We start from the raw sequence: 24,627 nt of genomic DNA, 5'->3' as shown, positions 1-24,627 counted from the left end.
TGGGAATGCAAGATTGCACCTCCCTCAGGCAATCGAATTATCCTATGGGCCGATGGTTCCTCCTTATGCGTCGGCTGACATTTTCCTGTAACCCCATCCCGAGTAATGCTATGTGATGTGTGTGACTGGCTTCTGCCACGGCCCTGAGAGGCCATGAAGCCCCAGGGCCGTTTGTCTTTGGCCTGGAGCATCATGGGAATTATTTATTTTAGCTCTGTCTGCTCCTTTTTGCCTCTCCCTCTCAGTTTGCCCTCTCCTTCCTCATCTCTCCTGTTCTTCCCGTTTCTCTTTCTCTTTATCTGGCCCAGTGGTGTCTACTTTCAATTAGAGGAGGATGCACTTGTATTCTCCTGTGAGACAAAACCCCTGACAGGTGACTCTTGAGGGGTAACTCAAAACCATGCCTTTAGTCTCTTCACACAAACTGTTAGTATTCCAGCACCTTTCAGAGGGACACAAAGGTAAACGACAACTGGAGCTGAAGGCGGTATCTGTTACTCAACTGTATATGTTGCTCTGTGTGATGATGATAAGAGGGGAGGGCGTGTTCAAGAAGAAAACAGTTGAAAATCAAGATCTGCTGTGTGTTGTGCATGTGTGTGTGAGGGGGGGGGGGGGGATTTAAGGACAGAAGAGATGAGATGTGTGATATGAGATAAAAAAAAATGATATCCAAAATGTATCCCTGGAGCTAGAAGTTAAAAGAGAACATTAAAAGAGAACATATTTTGATCGCTTATGGATGTGTAAGCCAGCACACCAATATGCCCAAACTTTACTTCATACCGCAGAGCCCTAAAGGACATAAGCGGAGGCGGGCCGATCTGCTATACACAAGCAGTGTATGCGTGTAACTGTCGACATGTGACAAGCAGAAAAGGGACAGTGTTGAGAACGTAGCCTTTTATGACCCAACACACTTTGACAGCTTGGCCATCGCTTGAGGACACAAGCAATGTTGCTTTTTCATCTGACAATTTTAAGCAAAACAACTCTCCCTCAATGGATTCAATTGTTCAGAGAGCCTTTGTGGCTGTGTGTTGAAGTACAGAGACAAAAACATGTCAGGAGCCCGTAGATTCTGCTCGCTGTTAGCTAGAGGAGTCACACTGTCAATCTGTAGGACAAAAAGTGGGATGAAAGTGTAAGCGATATGATGGAAGCTCTGCTTTTATGCAACACTGCACTCTGCTGGTGTAGAAGGTGATGACACCTTGAGTGATTCAGTAGCAGGAGTGAGACAGTCTTAACGGAGGACTAATGTAACCTTAGTTCCCTAGGGATGCAAGTGTCTGTGTGCTTCTACCCTTGAAGCAGTTGCCTTATTTGGACCTAAGGACATTCTGCGCTGACAAATTTTAAACATCCCAGGAGGGGCATACTATGAAATATGGCTACAGGGTGGCACATTAGAATGACAAAAATGTAGATCCTCAAAGTGAAATCTGCTTGTGACTTGGAAATCAGCTAGAGAGGAGAGTAATGGATATTGTTAGAAAAGGGTCAGACTATTGATGTTAGATACAACCAAATACTTAAATCGGATGTGAACATGAGGAGTGTTTTTTTCCCAGTATTTTGTTCTATATTAACTACAACATGAGAACGCCCTTTGCCCAAAGTACATGTGCATGACAGATCAAGAGAAAAAGAGATGCGGGCACTGTTTTAAAAAATCTGTTGTGTGTTCACATTAATAGTCTTTGCTATGCGTATGTGCAATTGGCCTGTGAGCTATGTGTGTGTGCGTGCATGTGTGTGTGTGCATACAAACAGTGCACTCAGTCGACAGCCCGCAGCAGCGTGCATTCTTGCTTGGAGAGTACATGTCCTCGGGCCTCGTTCCTCCGTCGATGACCTCTGGTGAAGCCATTATTTTCTGCATTAATGATGAGCAGCAGCCAGTGATGAGAGAGATGGACTTTGTCCTGAGGCACAGTAGCGCTGATTATGGGCAACAACAATGCCAGCAAAAAAAAAAAAAAAAGAAAAAAATAAATAAAAGAAAGAAAGAAAAAGAAAACTCTTCCCACAAGCACTTCAAAAGCGGCAACACAGAATAAGCTGCTCTTGCTCTATTGACAAGATGGATCAGATAACCTCTGTAGCCAGAGGATTAGCCAGAATAAACTTTCAGAAAGACTACCTATAACTAACAAACAGGTAACTGTGACAACATAATCGTACCCAATTCTGACCTGAAATACATTAGTCTGTAGCAATTAGCTTAGAGTGGAAGGGCTGAGAGTGAGCCATATAAACCCCATCTTTTATTGCCCTCCTAGGATTTAATGACATCACGTATAGGATGTAATATTAAGAGGCTTAATTGATCCTGTGACATCAGCCCAAAACACCAACCTGTAAGACTCACAAACAAGACAAATTGCAGACAAAGTGCAATTGCTCTAGTCAAGGCAGCCAGGGCACCCACTCAGGAAATCCTGGCTTGGGGAGATGACTCTAAATGAAGGACTTTACCATTCACCATTATGTCTTTGGTGAGAGTCAGAGGGAACCCCCGGGGCTCTTCAGCACAGCACGGCACAACTTTTCAAAGGGCTCCAGATTAAAGTCACTGAAAGTTCCCACTGGGGTCTGAGGCCAGGATCCCATTAAGCAGCCCTACCACACCGCCGGCCATAATTGTGTCGTTGAGAATTCAGAGCAGTGGTTGCTTGATAAGCGAATTTAGGGTGAAATAAAAAAGGAGAAGCAAAAAAGGGGTCTCATTGGGCCACCATTAGACACTTCATTTGCTCATTGCTAATTTGTTTTAAATGACTGAGGGAGAGGTGAGCACTTTATAAAGCAATCTGAGCTACCTTTTTTTTTTTTTTTTTTTGCCATTTCCAGGTCTGTGCCACAGAATGCTGATAAATGAAAAACACTGGCGTTTATAGCCACACACTACACTGCCGCTGGTGGTGTTTTAAACTGTAGTTATCTTTATCGCACTCCTTGCTTTGCTGTAGGATAATCAATAAGTCCCACTACTCTCATCTTGAGGAAACCGGTCAGTGCATCGCTAGTAATGAAAATTATTTCTTGATCTTATGAGTACACATCATCTAGTAAAGCCGACAGATTATTTACAACTACTTTTATAAATAACATAAAAAGATGCTACAAACAAGTCAGCTTTTATTGAGTATTTTGTTTCCTTGTGGTTATGAATGTTACAAACGGTTTATTTCAACATTTGAAATTCATTACCATCAGAGCCATTTGGTGAATGATATAAAAAACTTCCTGTAAGCATAGATTGAGATCTAAACCTTAAATTGAGATCGATGGACCTGCTTTTACACATCAGTCAACTCAATCGCTGGAAGTATAGGAACTAGTTATTCTTTGTGACTGGTACAGTATCACTCAAATGTGTGCAAGACATCAAAAGATCTCAAGTTATGATTCAGCTCTTTACAATGAAATAAATGAGAGTAAACCCTCTGAACCATACTAATATTTGCAACCCAAATATGCTATTGTCATCCAAGTGCAATACAGAAAAACTCTTAGTTAATTGCTTCAGGTGGATTTTTTCTGCTTCTTCTTCTCTGCCTCTTCCTCTTTCTCCTTCTCGATCTCAGCCACCAGCGTCTCAATTTCCTTGGATTCCAAAATCTGCAAACCGCCAAGAAAATTAATTATTAGCCTATAAAATAAAAAGGTAGAGAACAAAGCAAAAGATAAATATAAGAATATCACCTTCAGTGGCTGATTCCGTCTGATAACAGCAAGTTCAATATTCTTTCCTCCTGACTGGACAACCTATGACAAGACAAATACTTCAATGTGACAATACATATACAAGGCAAAATTTCGGTCTACTGAAATACAGCTTTATTTTATTTGCTTCATAAGAAAACAAAAAAACTGAAGGAAGGTTCTGCTGAACACAACAAGTCAAGTCACACATAGTAACGATTCTGGCGGATCACTTTGTGGTTCACATCTGGCAGCAGGTGGTGCTCTTTGATAAAGTCAAGACTGGATTAAATTCACTGTGGTAGGTGTAATTACATTGGAAGTGACAATTTCTCCAGCTAATTTTTCACATTTACATCCTGTCTATTTGTGATATGCTTAATATAAAAATGCCTTTAAAACATATGTGTGTGACAGTGGGGTAATCCTATTGTAAAACAGCTTCGTAATTATTCAGTATCATTATATGTAGTTCATGACAAAGTGTGCAGTTTCAAATATGTCAATGCAAACACTAAATATGACCTTACCTCAAGCAAAGCTTTGATGGCCAACTTGATTGCCTCATTGTCCCCAGCAATGGCTTCATCTGTGTAATTCTTCTCCAAGAACTCCCTCACAGTTTTTGCGCTACGGCCGATTGCATTTGCCTGATTTTTTCAAGAATAACAAAAAAATCAATTAATAATCAGTTTTATACCGATAACAGAGTAATGTAATGGACAAAGAACAAACTCACTGACCTTCCAGGCATGGTAGGTTCCTGATGGGTCTGTCTGATACAGCCTAGGAGTTCCATCGTAGTCAAAGCCAACAATTAACGCAGAGATGCCAAATGGCCTGCGCCCATTGCTTTGAGTGTAGCGCTACAAATATCACCAATATATAGACGGTTGTTAGTGGTAATTCTTAAAAATATATTAGCCAACAGCAACCAGGGGGTAGAACACAAGAGCTGAAACTGATGTTCTTGTCTACTGAATGTGAAATCCTACAGATGCCCTTTAGTAAATAGTAAACACAAATTAATTGTAAGAAGGTTAAATACCTGTTTCAGTGTAGCTATGTAGCGTGTGATGTATTCCACCGTGACTGGGTCCTCAACAGTTAGCCTGTGGCTCTGGCACTCAACCCGAGCTCTGTTTATCACAATACGAGCATCTGCTGTCAGGCCTGAAAATCATTGACAGAGGTTTAACAGCTACACAACATGCAAAGAAAATACAACAGGAAATTCACATAAAAATATCCTAATATATGGCATTGATATCTGCAGTGATGTAGTGTTTGTAAAAACTGAGAGTTCTGTCACAACAAATTGAGCTGTCACAACATAATACTAGGTGCAGTCTACTAGTCAGTGTTACATAATTAATGCATTATTAGGTTTTTGAATAAGATAGTATTTTTTCAGGTACCTGCGAATGCCATGCAGACATGCTCATCCAGCGCACATATCTTGCGGACAGTCCTTTCCTCCTGCAACTTCGCTACAGATTTCTTCTCAACACCAAGGACAACAATGTCTTTGCCTCTAATTCCCACCTGCACAGAAGATAAATTCAAATTAATTTAACTCCCATGGGCTGGCAACTGTCAGTATGAAATTAAGTAGTAAAGAGAAAACATTCAGAATTTCAAATCAACAGACTTAACAGACCAAGGCCGTGTCTCAATGAGGTCACGGGACAACTGAAATCCAGAACAGGTCTTTTAACTTCATGTTTGGTTTCTTGAGGGTATCTTGGGTTCCTCAGAATTTTCCACATAGCTTAAAAAAAAAAAGTTTCCTTCAAGCAGGCTTGAGGAGCTCTAACAGCCTCAACAGTGCCAAGGATCACCTTTCAATTTATTGATAAGGCATGAGAGTTATGAGGTGATGTAAACTAATCAACAATTTCAACACCAAACTGATCAAATGCACAATAAGACCACAGTATTCACATGCTCTGCTCTCAAGAGAAAAACTTAAACATAGAACTGCTTCAGGCTTAAGGTTTTAAAGAGGGTATTTTGCTTATTTCCATGCCCATCAGCCACACTCATGACTGTCAGGTCAGCGCATTACAACAAAGTTTATTGAACAAAATTAGCTTCCCAGTCATCAGATTACTCTCAAAACAATATCAATTTACAACTTGTTCAACACTTTTTTTGGATTTGAGAAGTTAACGAAATAAGGGAAAATTCAACGGATTTGGATGCAATAGCAAAGTCAAATGTAATTCTACCTGAATTTCCTATACAAGCTACAAAATTACACTTAATATTACACGGGTTATCTGTAACAGAGTGAGCTGCAACTACATTGATTTAGTGCCTACATGACTGACTTGAAGTTAGTAACAGACCTACCGCTGACTTCAGTGCACTTGCAGTGCCACATAGCATCTGGGAATTACATATTTAATAATAACATAAGCCTACATTTTTGTTACCTTTTAAATACTTGTATTATAATGTATTATGGTGTTTATGGATCCAACTTCGGTATGTTTCTAGAGCAACTTGACATTATCGCACTGAAACTGAAACTATTGTGAGAGTGACACAGCGACAAAATGCTCGCTAATGGTAACTTGCTCTTTTCACTTCCAGTGACTGATTAATATTTCATATATTAAATAGGGAAGTAGCAATTCAGCTGTCCAACGAGTTGGTTAAAAAAAATCACAACACTTGGGTATAATACATGTGTTAAATAACGAAATTTGCTACATACATGAGTAACATCATTGCCTGCTACTCGCTAGCTTAGCTGGTTGGCTAACTACCGCTAGCGAACGTTAGCTTTAGCATTAGTTTCATTTTAAGACTTACCGCTGTGGAACCCTTTTTTACAGCTTCTTGTGCATACTCCACTTGAAAGAGATGGCCATCAGGAGAAAAGACAGTGATAGCTCTGTCATATCTTGCCGCCATCGTACTGCAAGACACGCACAATTACAAGAAAAGGACAGAATTCAATCAAATGATTCAGCTAGTTAGCATCAAACCACTCAGTCTATGATGCTGCCGTGTGATGAATACTGCGCCTGTGCATGACCTCTGAACTCGGGCGATACCAACACCAGAGGAAAGTTGAGATTATACAGAAGAAATACTCTGACTTTTATTTGCGCTAGCACTCTACGAAATAAATAATTTTATTCCGAAAATAAAAGTATAAAAAGGTTTCAATAATAAGTTTCATTTACTCGGTCCATTTAATTAAGCTTGCGCAATGTGGAATGATGGTGCAATATGGGTGACTTTTAAACACATAATACTAGAAAAAATAAACATTGTCATCAGTTAGTATTACCTAAAATTTCCATGAATTTTATCGATATTATATTTTCAAAAGTATATTACAGCCCTGACTGTTTCCCCTTTTCATTGAGCAGTCCATTTCCCGTTGCTTCTCTGACTAGATCTAGACTGTTCCACTATATGGAAAATAGGTGGAATTGTAATTCAATGAAGCCAAAATGTAGGTGCTTCCAACTATAATAATAAATGTGTATTGAATATTTTCATTTGTTGTAACTGAATGTAAACATCACGTCTTCACGTGTAATCAAAATAAACTATACTCATAAACTAGGTTTTTAAATGTCGTGTATCCCCCCCAAAAATGGACCGCTGCATTACGAAATTGCATCCTATTCTGAACTGTTTGATCTGAGTTCTCCCGATTTGTTAAGTGTGTTAGCTACTTTTGACTTTTATGCTCTAGTTCATTTTCATTCAATAGAATATCACCATGTCGGTGGCGTTTGCACCTCACAGGCAGCGCGGGAAGGGTGATATAACACCCGCCGGAATACAAAAGGTAATTCATCTTTTTAGCGCGTCGCAGAATGGAGGCTGTAGTATGAGACGCTGCTAGCCTTTGAGCTAATCAGTGTAGCAGTGCCCATCCAAGTCCAACTGTGACTAGATCGGAAACATTGTTGCAGGGTCAAAGCGCGGTGAATATGAACCTCCCTGGAGTCAGGAGACCATGTGTAGACAATAGCTTTTAGGTCGATTTACCGAACTACCGTAGAATTTTATTTCAGATGAATGGAGGCCCGCGGGTTCGTTAGCTGGGGACAGCTAGCTAGCAAGACGCGTCTTTTGTTAGCTAGAAACGCACACTCATATTTAACAAAAACGCCCCCCCATCCTCCCCGTTCTTTTCAAATTGCGAAAGAATAACCATCAGAAAGCAAAGGACTAATCACACAAAATAATTTGGTGTCATTAATTCAACATGATGTGTTCTTACATCTAACATACACATGTGATATAAATCTCTGCATTTACTATTGCAGTTACTTGACGAAAACAACCAGCTGATCCAGTGTATAATGGACTTCCAGAGTAAAGGCAAAACCGCAGAGTGTTCACAGTAAGTTATGAAAGTTCCCTCTTTGTCTCCACGTTACAGTAATTTTAAGCTCACATTTGATTTTGAACCTGTAATGATGACACTCCATCTGCCCAGGTATCAACAGATGCTGCACAGAAATTTAGTGTACCTTGCAACGATAGCAGACTCCAATCAGAACATGCAGTCTCTCCTCCCTGCTGTGAGTATTGGTCCTTGCTGTTTGTTTTGAGTGAGTGAATTGTAAATAACAGTGTGACTTCTCTGCCTCATGTAGTAATTAATGTTGAGCTCTCCTATTAGAATATGTCACTTGGGATTAGTTTAGATGAACAACATGAGCCAAAAAAAAAGAAAAAAGTTGAGAAATAGTGATGTTGAACAGAGAGATAAGCACAATATTACATTAGATATGAAAGTGTAATTTAGGTCACTCTAGCAGACAGCCTTACATGTTTATTTTTAAGAGTATAATTTCTCACATTAAATATATTAAATACAAATATGTTATTATTATTATTAAATATGGCCTAAAATATTTCATGGCAAATATTCTGTTTACTCCACCATAACAGGTAAGGGAAATCCACCAGTTTTTAACATTAAGATAAGATTTTCTTGTGACAGCAGTATGAAATATATAAAAACCAGAATTTATGGAGCTTAACTCCTACTAAAGGTGAAAAGTCTTAATGTCTTTGCCCTTTTTCTCTTGCAAGTCCCACAACTTTATGAGTAGAGTACCCCTAAGAGAATGAGTTTCCCACAGGAGATGTTGTTCATGCACTTTAGTTTGCAAAAAAGGAATAATTGAGGTTCTTTATACAAGTGTTTTTATTTTCATATATCATGTCATATCATATGTAAAGCTACAATAGCCCAGATTGGCGTTACAATTACTTAGGTAATAATAGCATGTGTTCATTTTGCTCCAACTTTGGATTTTTTGGCTGTCAAGGCATTGTCCTCAACACCTTTTTGTAGTCTTTTATGATCACCAGGCGTGACTTAATTGGCTCTACTCTATTCAATGATTATACTAGTATGAATTGTACTACGTGAGAATTTATTTTCCCTTTTTAAATTTGCAGTATCTTTTTGAAATTTTAGTCATCCTGCTTTTTTTTCTTGAGTTTTCTCCTTTTAGTGGCACAGGCTCAGATGTGTTTCTAGCCAGCTGATGTGTGTTTTTGTGTTTGTGCTGTGCGCCTGCAGCCGCCCACTCAAAACATGCCTATGGGCCCTGGTGGGATGAACCAAAGTGGACCCCCTCCTCAGCCTCCTCACGGCCACAACATGCCCTCTGAGGGTATGGTCAGCGGTGGCCCTCCAGCCCCACACATGCAGAACCAGATGAATGGACAGATGCCTGGTAAGTGACCCCCCCCCCCCCCCCAAACATCCCTCCTTCGTCTTTCTCTCTTTTCTCTCTCCCCTTCTTCTTCCTCAGTCCCTGTCTCACTTGGGTTGCCTAGCAACACCACAGAACCATGAGGGAGGTCGCTATGCTGAAGGATGATGTCACCCATTTGCCAGCTCTGGTGGTCTTGGACTTGTACTCCATTTGATTATGCTTATGCTCTCCTCCTCAACTATCATGGTTTGCTTTGTTGGGCCCACATTTGCAATGTGGGCTTTATTTGGTTTTTGTTTGCACATTTAAATATTTCATTATGTTCTAAAAAGATAGAAATAGCTTGATAGTGTTTTTCTGTTTTTTTTGTATGGCACAAAATTTTTTGTAATTGGTAAAAGGTGAATATCTAGGGCACTTTATTAGAAACCAGAAAATGAAACCACTATATTGTTGTTTTTGCACTGGCACAGTAGTGTTCACTTAAGCTGTACCATGATATGCCATTCTTTTTTTTTTTTTTATTAAACCTTACACCACAGAATACACATTCTGGCTGACAAAACACTGTGAGTACATTGGTACCTCCTGCACAATGAAAGGTTTGCCGTCCATCAAAGCTCCTTTTCCCTTCATAACTTTCCACTGTTTAAATATTGCAAGAGAAGATGCAAACACAAATGAACTGATTAGAAAGAGGTGCAGGGAATTAATTAAAGTTACTTACAGTTGGGGTGAATCCTGAACTTCAAATAACTTCCAATTCAATATGATTTTAAATGTTTACCAAATGATTATGTCGGGTTTTTTTTTTTCAGTGGGATTCATAAATCATCTCTGCTGTTATTTTTCAGGGCCAAATCACATGCCGATGCAAGGTCCCGGTCCAGGCCCCAACCAGCCCCCAAACATGCCCAGTGGCTCTATGAATATGCCCCCCAGCAGCCATGGCACGATGGGTGGTTACAATCACACCGTCCCTTCCTCCCAGGGCATGCCAGCTCAGAGCCAAATGAATATGACCCAAGGCCAACCCATGGGAAACTATGGGCCACGGCCAAACATGAACATGCAGCCCAATCAAGGTAAAACAGCTCATTTATTAATTTCCACTTGGTTGTATTGATGTCCAGTGCCTTATCACCTGCTTTGCTGGTGCACGTTGCACATCATTCGCGGGCATTCAATAAACCATGTACTGTTTGTATGGGTTTTCTGTCTTGTACAGTTTGAGAGTTAACTCTTTGTTGGTGTACCACAGGCCCCATGATGCACCAGCAGCCTCCCTCCCAGCAGTATACTATGCCTCCTGGTGGTGGTGGACAGCACTACCAAGGACAACAGAACCCTATGGGCATGATGGGCCAAGTCAGCCAAGGGAACCATGTCATGGGCCAGAGGCCAATGCCCCCCTACAGACCTCCACAGCAAGGTATACCCCTCAGAGTGTGTCTGTTAAGTGTGCAAGTTGTGAGTGTTGGTTTTTCTTCTCCCTAACCCTCCCTCCTGCATTTCTTACTATTGTTCCTCTCAATTTCCTTTATTTCCACTTCTGTAGCCCGCAGACATCTTGATGACTAAAGATGCGACCTAAAGCCTCCAATTATAAAATTAGTCCAATGACCAAAAGAAAGCTTTCTAACAAGAACTAGCGGCAAGGATTCCATCCTCTCTGCTCTTCCCCTCATACAACCGATCCAACAACACCTTGAATCTACTTGTGTGTATGTTGTGTGTATGTGTATGTAGGACCCCCTCAGCAGTACCCAGGGCAGGAAGACTACTATGGGGACCAGTACAGTCACGCAGGACAGGGAGCCTCAGAAGGTAGGAGAACCCTCCAGTCGCTTGGAGAAACCCAACAAAAAAATGAACCCAGGAGTTGTGTTAAAACACAAATGATGCAAAGAGACTGCGACGAAGGCAAAATTTCAGTTTCTTCATTATTTTCTGGGAAATCAAAGTGACTTTGGGCTCTAACAAAGGAAAAGTGGTATTTGGTATTTGATTTTTGAGGGAAAATCCACATACCAGAGCGCACCCTTTTCCAAAAGGTGCCACAGTCCGTGGATAAGTTAGCACCCAGTGTTGTAATGACATCCCCCAGTCGTGGTTGGTGCTCTACCTTGTGGGTGTGAAAGAAAAGTCAGGGACAGAGTCTTGTGTGAGTCTTGATAGTCAAAGCTGTGTCTAAGTTGGACAAAAGGTAACAGATTGTCACAAGTGATGCCTTCACATCAGATGGCATTTTTGGAACAGTTGCCAGTAAGTGTGTTCATGTACTACAAGTGCTTCTCTGTGTGCGTACAAAAAATAAATAGTCCATGTGATTTGTAGAAGAGCAGTGCTAGTGACTTAAAAATCACCAACTTTTTTTTGAGAAATATGTTACCACTACATTATTCTACAAATTAAACAGTGGACATACTGCCAGTTTTCTCCATCTGGGTGATATAATAACATATTATTACAGAGTAGCAACACTGAAAGATTAGATTCATATTCAACAACTCCTTTTCTTTCTTTGTCCAATTAACATTTACTTTTTTGTTGTTTGTTTTGTTTTTCCCTCTACTGACTACGCTTTTTTCCTTTTGACCTTTCAAACACAAGTGTTTTCCTTTTTTGAAATGAAGAAAATCCAGCTACTTTGGGGAAAAAAAACACAGCTGTCTGGAAAACTGCTGTTACCAAGACACTGCAGTGTATTGTGCACCTCTGAAGTCTACAATAATATGATCAATTTCATCTTATCCCTCTTAACTACTATTTAATGTATTAAGTTAGCTCTGTTTTCCACATTGAGCTTATGTAGGTCGTAATGATTACAATTTGCAGCCACCATATCCTGAAGACAATGGTAGGCTTTATGTGAATTCCTCACAACACTGCTACCACTGAAATCTTGATAACGTCGTCTAATATGTGTGCTCATGACAATGCTGACATAATTTTCTTCATTTATTTATATATATATATATATATATATATATATATATATATATATATATATATATATATATATATATATATATATATATATATATATATAATTTCGATTAGGATGCCTTTTTGCTACCATTTGCTTTTGAAAAGTATAGCGTGGTAGCTAAAAACCTAATATCTAAACGTTCAATATCTTACCAACTTAGACTTTATACATTACCTGATACTTGAAGTGTTGCAGCACACTGACTGGGAATTAAAGCAATCAAAGCTTGCTGAGATATGCAGATCAAGATTCCTTTCTTCACTTTAACTTGAATGTCTGTAATGATATAATGTGTATCATTTATCTTAAATAGTACTGGATTCTGTTATACTTTTGCTGCTAGTATCTTATTAGATGCTAGATGTGTATGCCAGCCAATGTTGTTAGTGGTGCATCTTAAGAGAACCATCCAAAAAACTGGAAAATTGTTCTCTTAAGTAATGGCACAGAAACAAGCTCTATGCAATGTCTAGCTGTCTGCTTTGCTGCTGTGATGTAGTGTCAACATGTTGCTCACTTTGCCTGTTGTTGCCCCCTGAAGGTAATGCCCAGTATGGCCAGCAGCAGGAAGCATACCAGCAAGGCCCTCCCCAGCAGCAGGGCTACCCTCCTCAGCAGCAGTACCCGGGTCAACAGGGCTACCCACCACAGCAGCAGGGTTACGGTGAGTTGCCGAGGGGCACATATTTTTCCTGTAGGAGGCGCTGTCAGCTCTTTTTTTAACTGCTGCATGACAATTCCTCCTGAGTTAGTTGGTGGCAACTGCCCCTTGGAAATATGCCTGAACCAAAAGATGATATCCAGAGCAAGGAATTAAAGGAGCACCTTAATTAATGGTTAGGAGCTTGGTGGAAGAGCAATTTAATCAGTAATGGTGTTTGGCACCACATTAGCATTTCTCATGGTGCCTCAGTTTGATATGACACACTGTTCTGAGGGAATGGGAGAGGAGCTTTGGCTGATGGGTACAGACACTGGGGAAAGTGTGTGTGTCAACTGCCAGCCAACCGTTTTTGAGCTCCTTGCATTTTAACACTTTTGGTAAATAACTGAGCAATCTGTAAATAAATGATTTTACTTTTTTTTTTTTTTTTTAAATGCCTTTGTTTAAACATTTTAAGACAGTTTAGCCATCACCACACTATGGAGCTCATGACAGAAGAGGCAAACTACAAATTGTAGGAAACAGTGACAGAAAAAAATCTGAGAGACAAATATTTCTTAATTTACTCATAGCTGTTCATGACCTTTACTTTCTAACATTCGTAAGTATTTACACTGAAGTCATGGCATAGATATTTAACCATTTAATCACAATTAATACAGTTTAGAATATCTAGAAAATGTTTGACTTGTAGTTTAAGTAATGGTGTTCTTACAGCTCTTTAGGCTTTTTTTTTTTTTTCCCCCCTCATCCCATTTTTCCCTGGAACTTTCCATCACTCACCCTCTGTCTGAGCCAGAGCTGATGTTAGTAATGAGCTAGCAGAGAGGCAGAGGCTGTGAGGTGAGATCCATCTGGCACACACACATGCTTTCTCTTGCAGACCCCCACAAGGTTATGCTCAACAGTATAAGGCATTATGAGCGACTAACGATGCTGCGTGGGCCTCATTTGACTCCAGCCCCTGTCAAGCTTTGCTGGGTCCTTCACAGCGCCTGCATAGATAGTTAAAGTGTATGGGGGCTGATGAAGTGAATTTTTTTTTCTCCCCTTTTTTTTTTAATGAAGCCTGCTCCTCTAATGAAGACCAACAGAATCTCCTTGATGTCTCCTTGCATTAGGGAACCATTGCCTGGCTCCGACCTGACTCACTCATTCTCATTCATTACTGAGTCAGGCGTTGTGGAGGCAGCCTAAACAAATGGGTCTGACATATCCACATCCTCTCTTTGTCATCCATCAGCTTTTTTTTATTGCAGCCCATTAGTGATAGTAAACTAACAGGGATTCCCCAGAGTTCTCAGAGTAACAAGTAGAAAACAGAAACGGTTAATGAGCAAAACTTGGGCCATTTTTACACTTGGTTCCTTTGTTTGACACTAAAGTTCAACTGTCCCACCTCTTTCTAAGCAGGTGACAAGACCTGCATTGAAAAGAAAAATCACAATATAACCTGCATACACGAATAATCCTCCTGCTAGAGTGCAGATTGTCTTATGATTAAATGCAAACTCTCCCATGTTTATACTGGAACTGATCATTTGGGTGGGTTAAGGTCTAAGGTAAGTTTTTTTTTTTTTTGGTCCACATTACCAGACTTTTAGACAAACCGCTCCTGAATTCAAAAGAAACTGCTCAGTGTGATCAGCACCCATGTGGTTCCAGAAACAAAACATGCTGATGATGACAGATTAGAAGCAGCTTAGTTCTGAGTTTTTGTCGACAATGCTCAACAACATTTTCAGATTTTTTTTGGGCATACATCATTTTACATTTAATTGTTCAATGTTTTTTGGTTTGTAGGTCCCACCCAAAGTGCCCCAGGACAGTATCCCAACTATCCTCAGGGGCAGGGACAGCAGTATGGGGGCTATCGCCCTCCTCAACCTGGACCCCCACAGGGCCAGCAGCAACGCCCTTATGGTTATGACCAGGTGAGTATACCCACAACACAGGACAGTCACAGAGACTTGTCTATACATCGGTCATAGTTGTCCATTATTATGTTTATTGCAAGACTTAGTTGTATATTTTGTGTAATTTTCAGCGAGACCAGAGATCAATGTGAGTGAAGTTAGAAGGTTAAGATTAAAAGGTAGTATGTTGTGCATGCTGTCATCATATTGCGGGTTAATTCTGTTCTTCCCAAAAAGAGTGTATGTGTTACAAATGTCTTTCACTTGTTAACCTGAGTCTTATTAAGTTATCCTGGCTAATGTGGTATGCCATTCCAGTGAAATATGAGGGCTTTAAGAGGATTCTTCCTTAAACTTGATGCAGACTGCTCTAGTGTTGAAAGGGAGATCTATTTGTTGCCCTGTATTTCCTGTGGTCTTATGTGGGGACCACAGCTACACTTTGATATCTTTATCTTTGAATATTCAGGGGCACATGAGGAAATAAAGACCCGGGGATTTGAACCCCTGACTAGCTCTGTAAGAAGCAAAGGTAATGGTTGCTGTGAAGACCTCAACGTCCAATCTAGACGTTTGACCACCTAGCCTTAATTTGCATTTGTTATGTTTCTTCTGTCTCTTTTGTCTCTATCCTTCTTCCATCTTTCTCCTTTTCTTTCTTAAGTTTTTTTTGTTTTTCTTTCTTTCTTTTTTTTTTTTTTTTCTCTTTTGATTTGTTATTAACCAGGGGTCGAATTGTAAGTCATGAGGTCCAGAAACACAGCATGCTTAATCTGCAGTGAGACAGCCAAAAGCTAACCTGCTTTAGCTGTGTCCTTAATTTCTGCAATTTACTTCACTGGTTTTGATTACTTTTTTGCTTATAAAAAAATAAAAATAATAAATTCAGATGTTATGTATATCAGATTGTCAAATAATTCCAAATTTGTTTCCAGTGTATTTTTCCATTAATGCCAAACACATACTTCGACCCCTGTTTAGATATGCATCAATTACTACTGTTCTTACACTGAATTTGTCTCACTTGAAACTAGTGTCCACTATTTTTAATGTGGAATATTGTCCTCAGCCATGCTGCTGCTGAAACCTGAGGTATCAAGTTAGAATTTAGAGCTCACAAGTTGTGAGGCCATGCTGCCACCTGCTGGTCAATACCAGCAAATGCAGCCATAAATCATGGTTTGCAGTACGTTATGGTTGAAACCACAGATGTTTGTTTGCACCCTATTGAGATCTGTGAATATAAGCTTTTACTTTGCACTTTTGAGAAGGTGAGTAACATGTGTCTGTCACATTTCTCTCCACAGGGCCAGTATGGAAATTACCAGCAATGAGAGATGGTCACAGCAACCCACACAGCTCTGCTCTGATCTCTGTCTGAGTTTTGACCTCTGGTCATCCGCTCAGCAGACTTTAATGATGGTTGCAGCTCACTGAGATTTCTCTCTCAGACACGAACATACAACACTCAAAAATACAAGATTCCCTGTCTCTTTAGGCTCTTATCTTTGCCTGTAAAATGTATTCTGTTTATCATGTACATTGACTTGATAATGTCAAAGTTCATGACTTACCCTCTGGTCCAGTATGTCTCAAAGCAGCAATGCCTTAAAAAATGGAACTGCCTTATCCTTCAGCATTGCAGATTGTGAAATGAGCTAAAAAAAAATTTTGGATATCAGAGATGATTTAGATGTACAGTTTCAATCTACTGTGGTGCATTGTTTCTCTATCATTCAGCTCCCTCTTCATAAGAAGCAATAATGCCAGCAGTAGGGAAATGTGTGGGGGCTTAGAGATGAAATGATGCACCTGACAAACTTCCCGCTAGGCCATGGTACATGTCTTGATGTATGTGATGATGTAAAAATATATTTTATGCTTTTTAGACCAAGCTAACTTTGTATAAGACATTGGAAACTAGTACTAAAGCTGTGTTGTTTATTTCATAAAGTGTATGTGTCAATGTTTTGGTTTTTTTTTAATGATCTTTGATGATGATCCCATCCAGCACATTTTGTTTTTTTCATTTCTTTTGTTGTGTTGAATTGTATAACTATTGAATTGGATCTGCTACTTCAGTAACATGGACAAATTCTTTGTGTAAAAATGGAAAATGAATTGACATGCAGAGAAAAGCCGTGAAGGACAAATGCCAACAGCAGACCTGGAATTGGAGAATGTTTAATGTCTGAAATCATGTGACAGTTGCTATATTCTGTGTTGAGCTGCGTTTTTAAGTCAGTGAAAAATATATATCAAATTGGGATCATGAATAGATCACCTGACACAATAATGGCAGTTGCTCTTCATTCAACATGTGCTCAAAGAGGTGATATGTAGCAGATGCAACTGCAAACTGTAAGATAATGCTCTGTGGAGCCTTTTTTTTTTGTCTATACAAGCACCTCAGTCTTGTCCATTGACTGCAAAGTGGTGAATGGGAAAGATGAAACTTGGTATAATAAATATTTCTGACAAGTAGTTTGTTTTGTTAGTCTTGACAATGCTGGAATCCCTTCTCCCCTTTGAATAAATGTCTAAGTTGATGTCATTCAAATAGTGTTGTGTGTGTGAATAATAAAGATTGTTACTGTCAAATATGTAACATAAGATGTGAAAATAATGTTCTGAAATGGATTCCTTAATTTCACAGTAAAGACTGGTTGTGCAGTTTTATATCACTGGCTTGATATCTGTTTTATGGTGCATACTTTATTGATCCCATATGTACAGCAACATAAAGAAGAGGAATCCCATGTCCTCTGGTATTGTTTATATATGGCTGTTTTAATATTTTGCATTCTGCACCCCATCCAAGTGGTGGTCACATTTGTGTCATGGCAATGTATAACTGTACATTATAATAAATTGGAAGACGCTTTAATATATTTGGACTTGTGTCATTTGTAGCATTTGACCTTACATTGAGATGCTGTTAATTTAAAAAAAAGTACAAAATCATTCACCCCGATGACAACATAAACAAGATGTGCACTATTGGTGCCGTCATAATGTGACAGTATGATATAATTGTTTTGTCTTTATTGCTATCTGGTAGTCAGTTTCCAACTGATAATGACCCTGCCTCGCTCAGCAGCGTGTCTGCTTTGTCCAGATGCATCCAGAGAGGTCCAGAGCACATTTACACCCAAAATTACCTTCCGTGTCCCTCTCTCCCCTTCTGCTCCCTCCAGAGAGGGAGAGGGACTACCTGTCACATTGGGGGGAGTGATACAGATGGTGCGCCAGATGTGTGGCCGAAGCACGTGATGGGAGAGTGGTGCTGGTGTTAAGAGGGCCACAGACTTTGGGTTGCCTTGGTGCCAATGATGAGTGTTTGTGTGTGTGTGTGTGTGAATGTGGGTGAGTGCAGCAGAAGTGCTTTAAGAAAAGCAGGAATTGTGAACTTGTCTGCCTATGTATAAAATGTGTGCATGCTCCTGTGTACATTTGTGTATAATGCTCAGGTTTAGTGGCATCTCCTAGTCACCCCACCATCCTGCTGCTCCACAGCTGGCCGCCCCACCCTTCCCAGCTGCCACTGGGGCTCCCCCTGGCCCCTCTGCTTGGCAGAGCCGGCGTTTTGGGCGCTCCCCCACCAGTCCTCCCTGGCAGCTGCTGCCCTCAGCTGTGCTCTCGCAGACGGTATTGGGGTCGGACAAAGTCACTCCTCCTGTGACTGTGTCTGGGGCCGTTGGGGGAGGATGAAGAGGTGGCAAGGAGACTCTTTCCTCCTATGTAAGAATCTCCTTTAAATGCTCATGAATTTAAATAGATGGGCACATAACTTAACACGAGGCAGTGGTGGAGTTCTGGTTGAGTATTAATACATTTGTGGTAGTTTATTAATGATTAACTTAAGTAACTTAATATTACGTGTAGTCTTACAAAAAAAAGATACCTTTGGCTGTGTAGTTCTAAATGAGTTATTAAGAAAGCCTAGGGGAGAGCATTACTCCATGTATGTTCTATGATAAGGCAAATAGTATGAAAAAGTGGCAGGATGATTATCTTGTTCAATATTTTGATAATTATAATTCAGGGCACCTTTCAGAGGAGGCTCCTAAGCACTGAGGGGAAAATGACATTGTGATCATAGCTGGCAGGCAAGATGTGATCTCTCTCTCTCTCTCTTTCTCCATCTCTCTTTCTCACTAACTCTCCCTTTCACTCTCTCATACCCACACTCTCAGTGTGACAGAAAGTCTATGGGGAGGTATAAGAGGTAGTTATGGGGGGAATGCAGCAGCCTCCACAGTTTAATTGGAGATGTGTCACACTAAATAAATGGTGCAAAAACAAGCGCTGACTGGAGGCTTGAGGGAGGGGCCCTGGGGATGCAGCCTGTTTTATTGGGCAGGAGCTTTGCACCGCTCCAGGGTGAAACGGGGCTATGCACTGCTGAGATACCCTCCAACCACCAAACCACCAGGCCTTCCAAAGACTACTGTGGAGGAAAAGACAAAGGCATTCGTTTCACTCTGCAGAAAAGCATCTTATTGGTGCAGATGAGAAGGTGTCGGTGAACTTGGTCAGTGACCTGATTGCTCCTCCTGCAGTAAAGGGCGTATCGTCATCCTCATCTGCATTTTCAATTTCTGCACACTGGCGAACAAATCCATAATTGTAAAACCTTGAGTAAGTGCTGTCTGTCTCACTTGCTCCTAGATCTTATGTATGTCAATTTATGTTTTGAGAAGACGCCAGCCTGCAGCCTCCAGCCAATCCCATTTTCCTGCGTAATCCATACATGACCTCAAAGTTACCAGGAGAATGTGTTTTCCAATATTCCATCAATGTTGATATAACTGTTGTCTCGCTTTACTTATGCAGTGTATGTGCATGTGTGCGTGTGTGTGTGTGTGTGCATGCGTGTGTGTGTGTGTGCATGCACCTTAGATTCCAGAGTTCATGGCACGAGTTTTGATTTACCTCTACAGTGTGCCGCAGTAATTGGATGTGACACCATTCTCTCTGCTCTCCCTGGGGGGGATATAACAGGAATCTGACTATTATGGCCCCAGTCATGAATATGTCACGACAGCTGCAAACAAAGGCCTGTGATTTGGATAAGACTCCTCTGTATGTTGTCTCTACACTGATATATGAGATAAATGCTGCAAAGGTAAATGAGTTTTCTGTGAAGCAATTTGCAGTGTTTACAAAGAATGATTAATTGTCATTGTTTGGAAAAAATAAAACTATGGTAGAGATGATGCTCAATATTACATGTTCATCGTTATGCCTCCCAGATATATACTTGCCTCCCAGATATTTGTGAAAGCTATTATATCTAGTTTCAAAACAACTGAAAAATATTTTTTGGACCTGACATACACAAACAGGGTGATCCCCTAGAAAGACATTGTTTTGCATGCACATGACGTGCAGTGCTTTGTTTAAATCCCATCGTTTGTTGAGGGTTTAGCCATCAAATCAAATTGAGTGTGCTGTTTTGTATGTGTTCTAGCCTCATAAAAGTAGTCTCTGGGTGAAATAGCAGGTATGCTGATATCAGTATTCCCACAGCCTGCATAATTGCTGTAATTTGCTTTCCCTTTGGGTAATCTGTAAACATGGCTGTTTTGATGTTTTTGGCATCCTCCATTGGCTGAGCTCTCTACTCCTCCAGTGGAGCCCCCATCCCAGCCCAGGGTGACACAAATAGATCCTTCCCCAGAAGGCGCACGTAGTTCCACACGGGCACAATCAATACAGCCCAGTCGTCACTGGTGCTGTGGCGGTATTAAAAGCACCCCGTGAGCTGGTTCTCACCACGCCGGTGTTTTAGGGAAATAAAGCTATTGATCCTCCAGGGCCTCTGGCAGAGCATTAACCTGGGCCCACAAATTAGAACGTGCTCATCTGGACACATCTGCCTGCAATGTTCTCAAAAAGCCAGTCCCAGTGAGAGAAAAGGAAGGACGCGAGGCCTGCTGCTTCCAATGATGAGTAGAGCGCTACTTGACGCCCATGTCGGAGCAGGGGAGGCATCTGGATGCCCAGGACTTCCATTAGAGGCCCAGGATGGTGGCATCGGTCGATGTGGTAAGGTTTGGTTGGGGGTACTCCATCTCAGATCAGTGTGGTTCCTTCCCCCTGATGTAGAGAGAGGGGGGGGGCTGACCCACAGTAAACCTGAGCTCCTGACTGGAAGGACAATGAGGGAAAGGGCTACATGTTCCAGCAGTGTCAAAGACGCTGCCTCTTTGCCTCTTTTGTGCAATTTTCTATCAAAAATCAGAATTTCTATAATATCTCACAGATACATCCAGAAGAACTATTCACACTTTCATACAGATTCATTCTAAAGCACTTAGCAATCAGTAAATATTCACTGATTTATCTCCTTATTTGAAATAATACACAGCAACTGTTGGAGTTAGCACAACAGTAAGCTGCAATTTCCCATGTTTTGATTATGTTTTTATTTTTTAAAACCTTAAACTACTCTTCATTCAGTGGTTACCATGACACTATTAACCATGGATACAAATACCACTTTCTGGGGTGTCGTAAAATTCAGCGATCATATTAGACAAGGAGATCAGAGTCTGGATACACAGAGATAGGAACACAGGCACAGTTATATGCATCTACATGCACATAGTATTGTACAAGACCTACTTACTGCTATTCCTTCGTTTTAACCATGTTTCCCTGAATGCAACACAGGTATGATAGTTGACCCCAGTCTGACCCCTTCACTTTTCCTTTTGACACAAAATGTGATTGAAGTGTGAAATTTATTTTACCTTTAGAATACATTTGAATGTCCTGGACGCAGCAGAGCTGTTCTATGCTTGAGAAAGATTTGCATGATTAGTGTTTACTGATCAAGAGAATCCATGTGTCTCTCTTAACAACACATCTCACCAGCTACATTCACACAGACAGAGACGCTTTGGAAACTCTCCCTCTTTTTTTTTCTCAGCCTGCCCTAACAGTGGGAAGCTTGGAAGTTCTCTGCCCCAGTTCTCCATGTCCTTGAGAGTTGTGCCTTCGGGCCGGGGCTGGTGGGGTCCCGCGGAGCACAATGTGTGCTTCTCACTCAGGCTCCTGCTGTACTCTGCCGCCCCTGCATGGCTCTGGAGAGTTGCCAAGCTCTGAGGGGTTGTCCGTGTGAGTGGGGGGATCATGCACGTTACCACAGAACCGCTCCAAACACCTCACTTCCTTTCCCCATGACAGTCGGCCGGATATAAATCATATTCCTGGATTGGCTGACTACAGTGGGATGCTTGGGAAGACGTTGTTATGAATAATCAGACTAATTGCAATAAACAGTGTGAAGTGATGTGCAAATGACTGAGGATCTTGTTGTTCCACATTTGGCTTTTGCAAAGGTTAAACCATAGAGTAGACTGTACGATGCCAACTTGGTGAAGTCAACAAAAGCCTTTGTGTTTGCATGAAATATGAAGAAAATTGAATTCTTCCTGGTAATGTTTTGTTCAACATTATTTTACTTTTGACTGAATTAACATCAAAAGAAATTGTAGAAGGTGGTCATAATTTGTAGCTGTATGTGTTTGACAAATCTCTTTATATTTTATTCAGTACGTATGCATTGTTTTTTTTTTTCTTTTTTGTAATTAATATGGATATTGGCCAAGAGCAAAGATAAAGATCCATTTTCTAATATTTTGTCCTTGGATTGTGCACCCAGGGAATTCACTCCCCTTTTTCTCTTTCCTTTCCCTGGCTAAGGCATGGGGAATTGGTGGGATGAGAGGCTATTCCCTAAATAGCCCATGGCAAGAGGTATCCTGATTAGCATGCTGCCTGCTCTCTGGCAGCGGTCCTCCAGGCCACCAGCGCTATCACTTACGTGCTGTTTGTATTTGTAGTTGATAGTGTGTGCTGTTATAATTGGAATGAGCTCAGGAACCTCGTTTGCTTTTGATCCGCTGCCAGCCACTCAGAGTGCTACTGGGCCACAGCTCTCACCTCAACACTCCCAGTGGATTATGGGAAACTGCAACGCTTATGTTCTAAAAAGCGCCTGACAGCATCTCACTCAAGGTCGAACAATACAATGGTAAGTGTGGGGAGTAGAACAAAAAAAAAAAAAAAAAAGATGGAGGAAAAAGTTGAACAGATATTTGATGTAACACTGGGTATTGAGTCAGGAGCTGGGAAAATGGTATTTCAGACTTGTGAAAGGAAGAGTCGAATATCAAAGTAACTGTATGATTGTTTGGAGTAGTTTCAATAACACACAAGGATATGTGGCATTACAATTCTCAGAAGACCTTATAACATAATTCTGCATTTTTATGAACAAGCAGTTGATGTAGAGATGTAGATACAGGGTGAATCTGTGCACTCAAATATATAAACACAAGAAAGGGCTTTTTCACAGCAGTCATTTTGACTCATCATGGCTGGAAAAGCACTAATGATAACATTATTATGATTTCAGTCCTGGTTGATTTGGCGACACCTCTGGTTACTGATTGTAACAGCAAATGGATTTTAATAGTCCAGCAAACACTCCTTTAGCAGTTGCTCTGTAAGATACACAACAGTTTAAAGAGCAGCCACACACATTCATATTGTTTTAATAAAGAAGTCAAAAATTGGTCTTTTCCCATCATGCTATGAGCAACCATGATGGCACAAGTAGGTTTCCACACAAAACAGTGGAGTTGCAGGTGCACAACTGTCAAGAAATTACAAAAATGATCATGTCTTGTTTTGTAGACTCACTCTTGACAAACTATCATTGTCAGTGCTAACATCAGAGACAAATAAATCACTTTTCCTTTCACTGCTTCACAACAAAAGGCACAGCAAGTTTCACTAGTTGAATGCTTTTAAAGCAGCAGAAGAGAGGAAATATTGGATATTGGATGCTGGATTAACAGTAACAGATCATACAGCTGTGGAAGAGTTTACAGCAACACCAAGGTTGATATTAATGAGATAAAAAAAACATTATGACACTGGATTACGTGCGACATAGTTTCCTGTGAATCCCCTGTGTGGTAATTTGAATCCAGTACAGGAATGGTGGACTGGAAATGAAAACTATCATAATGAGAGGTAATTACAGAATGTAAATACACTGAATGATTATTGCTGAAAAATGTCTACCATAAACAGTATCAAAAATTGCCTGTGATTTCATGAAAATCTTGTTATTATTACAACTTTAGCGTGAGGACATAACAGTGTGATAGTGAGGCAGCATGTACAATACCAAGAAACTGAAGCGGTTACATGTAATTCATCCACCATTAGTTTGATTATTTATACCTGTGCTTGTCCCATACTGCGACTTGTTCAAATTTCTTCAGTGGAAAGATCTATTACAGCAAGTCCCATAGCCTATAACTTATCATGCAACACTAAACACATCATAATTCTGTGATGACTCAACAGGCATGAGCCAAGTTCACTCTTCACAGAATCACTCATCTGGAACTCACCATCAACCATAATGCCAGACGTGAAGAAGACGCTGTAATGATGTATGCCTGTGGATCATTTTCTTTTCGCTCCACGACATTTCTACAGTTTGATCTGCCGGCTCAGCACTTTTCCAGAGTGGACCAACTCCTGAGACTTATGGGAGTTTGACACTCCCTTGCTGCCAAATGCCAGCAGGCCGATGAAAAAAGATATCTG

The 24,627-nt window shown here is 40.5% G+C and overlaps 2 protein-coding genes across 5 annotated transcripts; one reads left to right on the top strand and one right to left on the bottom strand.

Moving 5' to 3' along the window:
• Positions 1-3,127: 3,127 nt before the first annotated feature.
• psma8 (proteasome 20S subunit alpha 8) lies at positions 3,128-6,747 on the bottom strand. Its single transcript, XM_071491237.1, has 7 exons — positions 6,532-6,747; positions 5,130-5,256; positions 4,760-4,884; positions 4,455-4,577; positions 4,242-4,361; positions 3,712-3,774; positions 3,128-3,627 (listed from the first exon to the last, which is right to left on the bottom strand). The coding sequence occupies exons 1-7, from the start codon at positions 6,631-6,633 to the stop codon at positions 3,532-3,534; spliced, it is 756 nt and encodes a 251-aa protein (XP_071347338.1). The 5' UTR covers positions 6,634-6,747; the 3' UTR covers positions 3,128-3,531.
• A 582-nt stretch (positions 6,748-7,329) lies between these two features.
• Positions 7,330-17,878, top strand: ss18 (SS18 subunit of BAF chromatin remodeling complex). Of its 4 annotated transcripts, XM_071491233.1 has the most exons (11): positions 7,348-7,525; positions 8,010-8,086; positions 8,183-8,267; positions 9,281-9,437; positions 10,274-10,504; positions 10,681-10,851; positions 11,169-11,246; positions 12,953-13,075; positions 14,879-15,009; positions 15,461-15,523; positions 16,299-17,878. In XM_071491233.1, the coding sequence occupies exons 1-10, from the start codon at positions 7,457-7,459 to the stop codon at positions 15,476-15,478; spliced, it is 1,140 nt and encodes a 379-aa protein (XP_071347334.1). In that variant the 5' UTR covers positions 7,348-7,456; the 3' UTR covers positions 15,479-15,523; positions 16,299-17,878. The 4 variants fall into 4 exon arrangements, with proteins under 4 accessions (XP_071347337.1, XP_071347334.1, XP_071347333.1 ...); XM_071491236.1 differs by lacking the exon at positions 11,169-11,246 and having other exon boundaries at positions 7,330-7,525; XM_071491232.1 differs by lacking the exon at positions 15,461-15,523.
• Positions 17,879-24,627: the final 6,749 nt, after the last annotated feature.

The sequence above is a fragment of the Trachinotus anak genome, unplaced genomic scaffold, assembly GCF_046630095.1.
Source record: "Trachinotus anak isolate AG129_WGS33_773 ecotype Australia unplaced genomic scaffold, CSIRO_AGI_Tana_v1 ptg000012l, whole genome shotgun sequence".
NCBI classification, from domain to species: domain Eukaryota; kingdom Metazoa; phylum Chordata; class Actinopteri; order Carangiformes; family Carangidae; genus Trachinotus; species Trachinotus anak.
The sequence above is the reverse complement of the archived record's forward strand: the minus strand, read 5'-3'. Positions and strand labels throughout refer to the sequence as shown.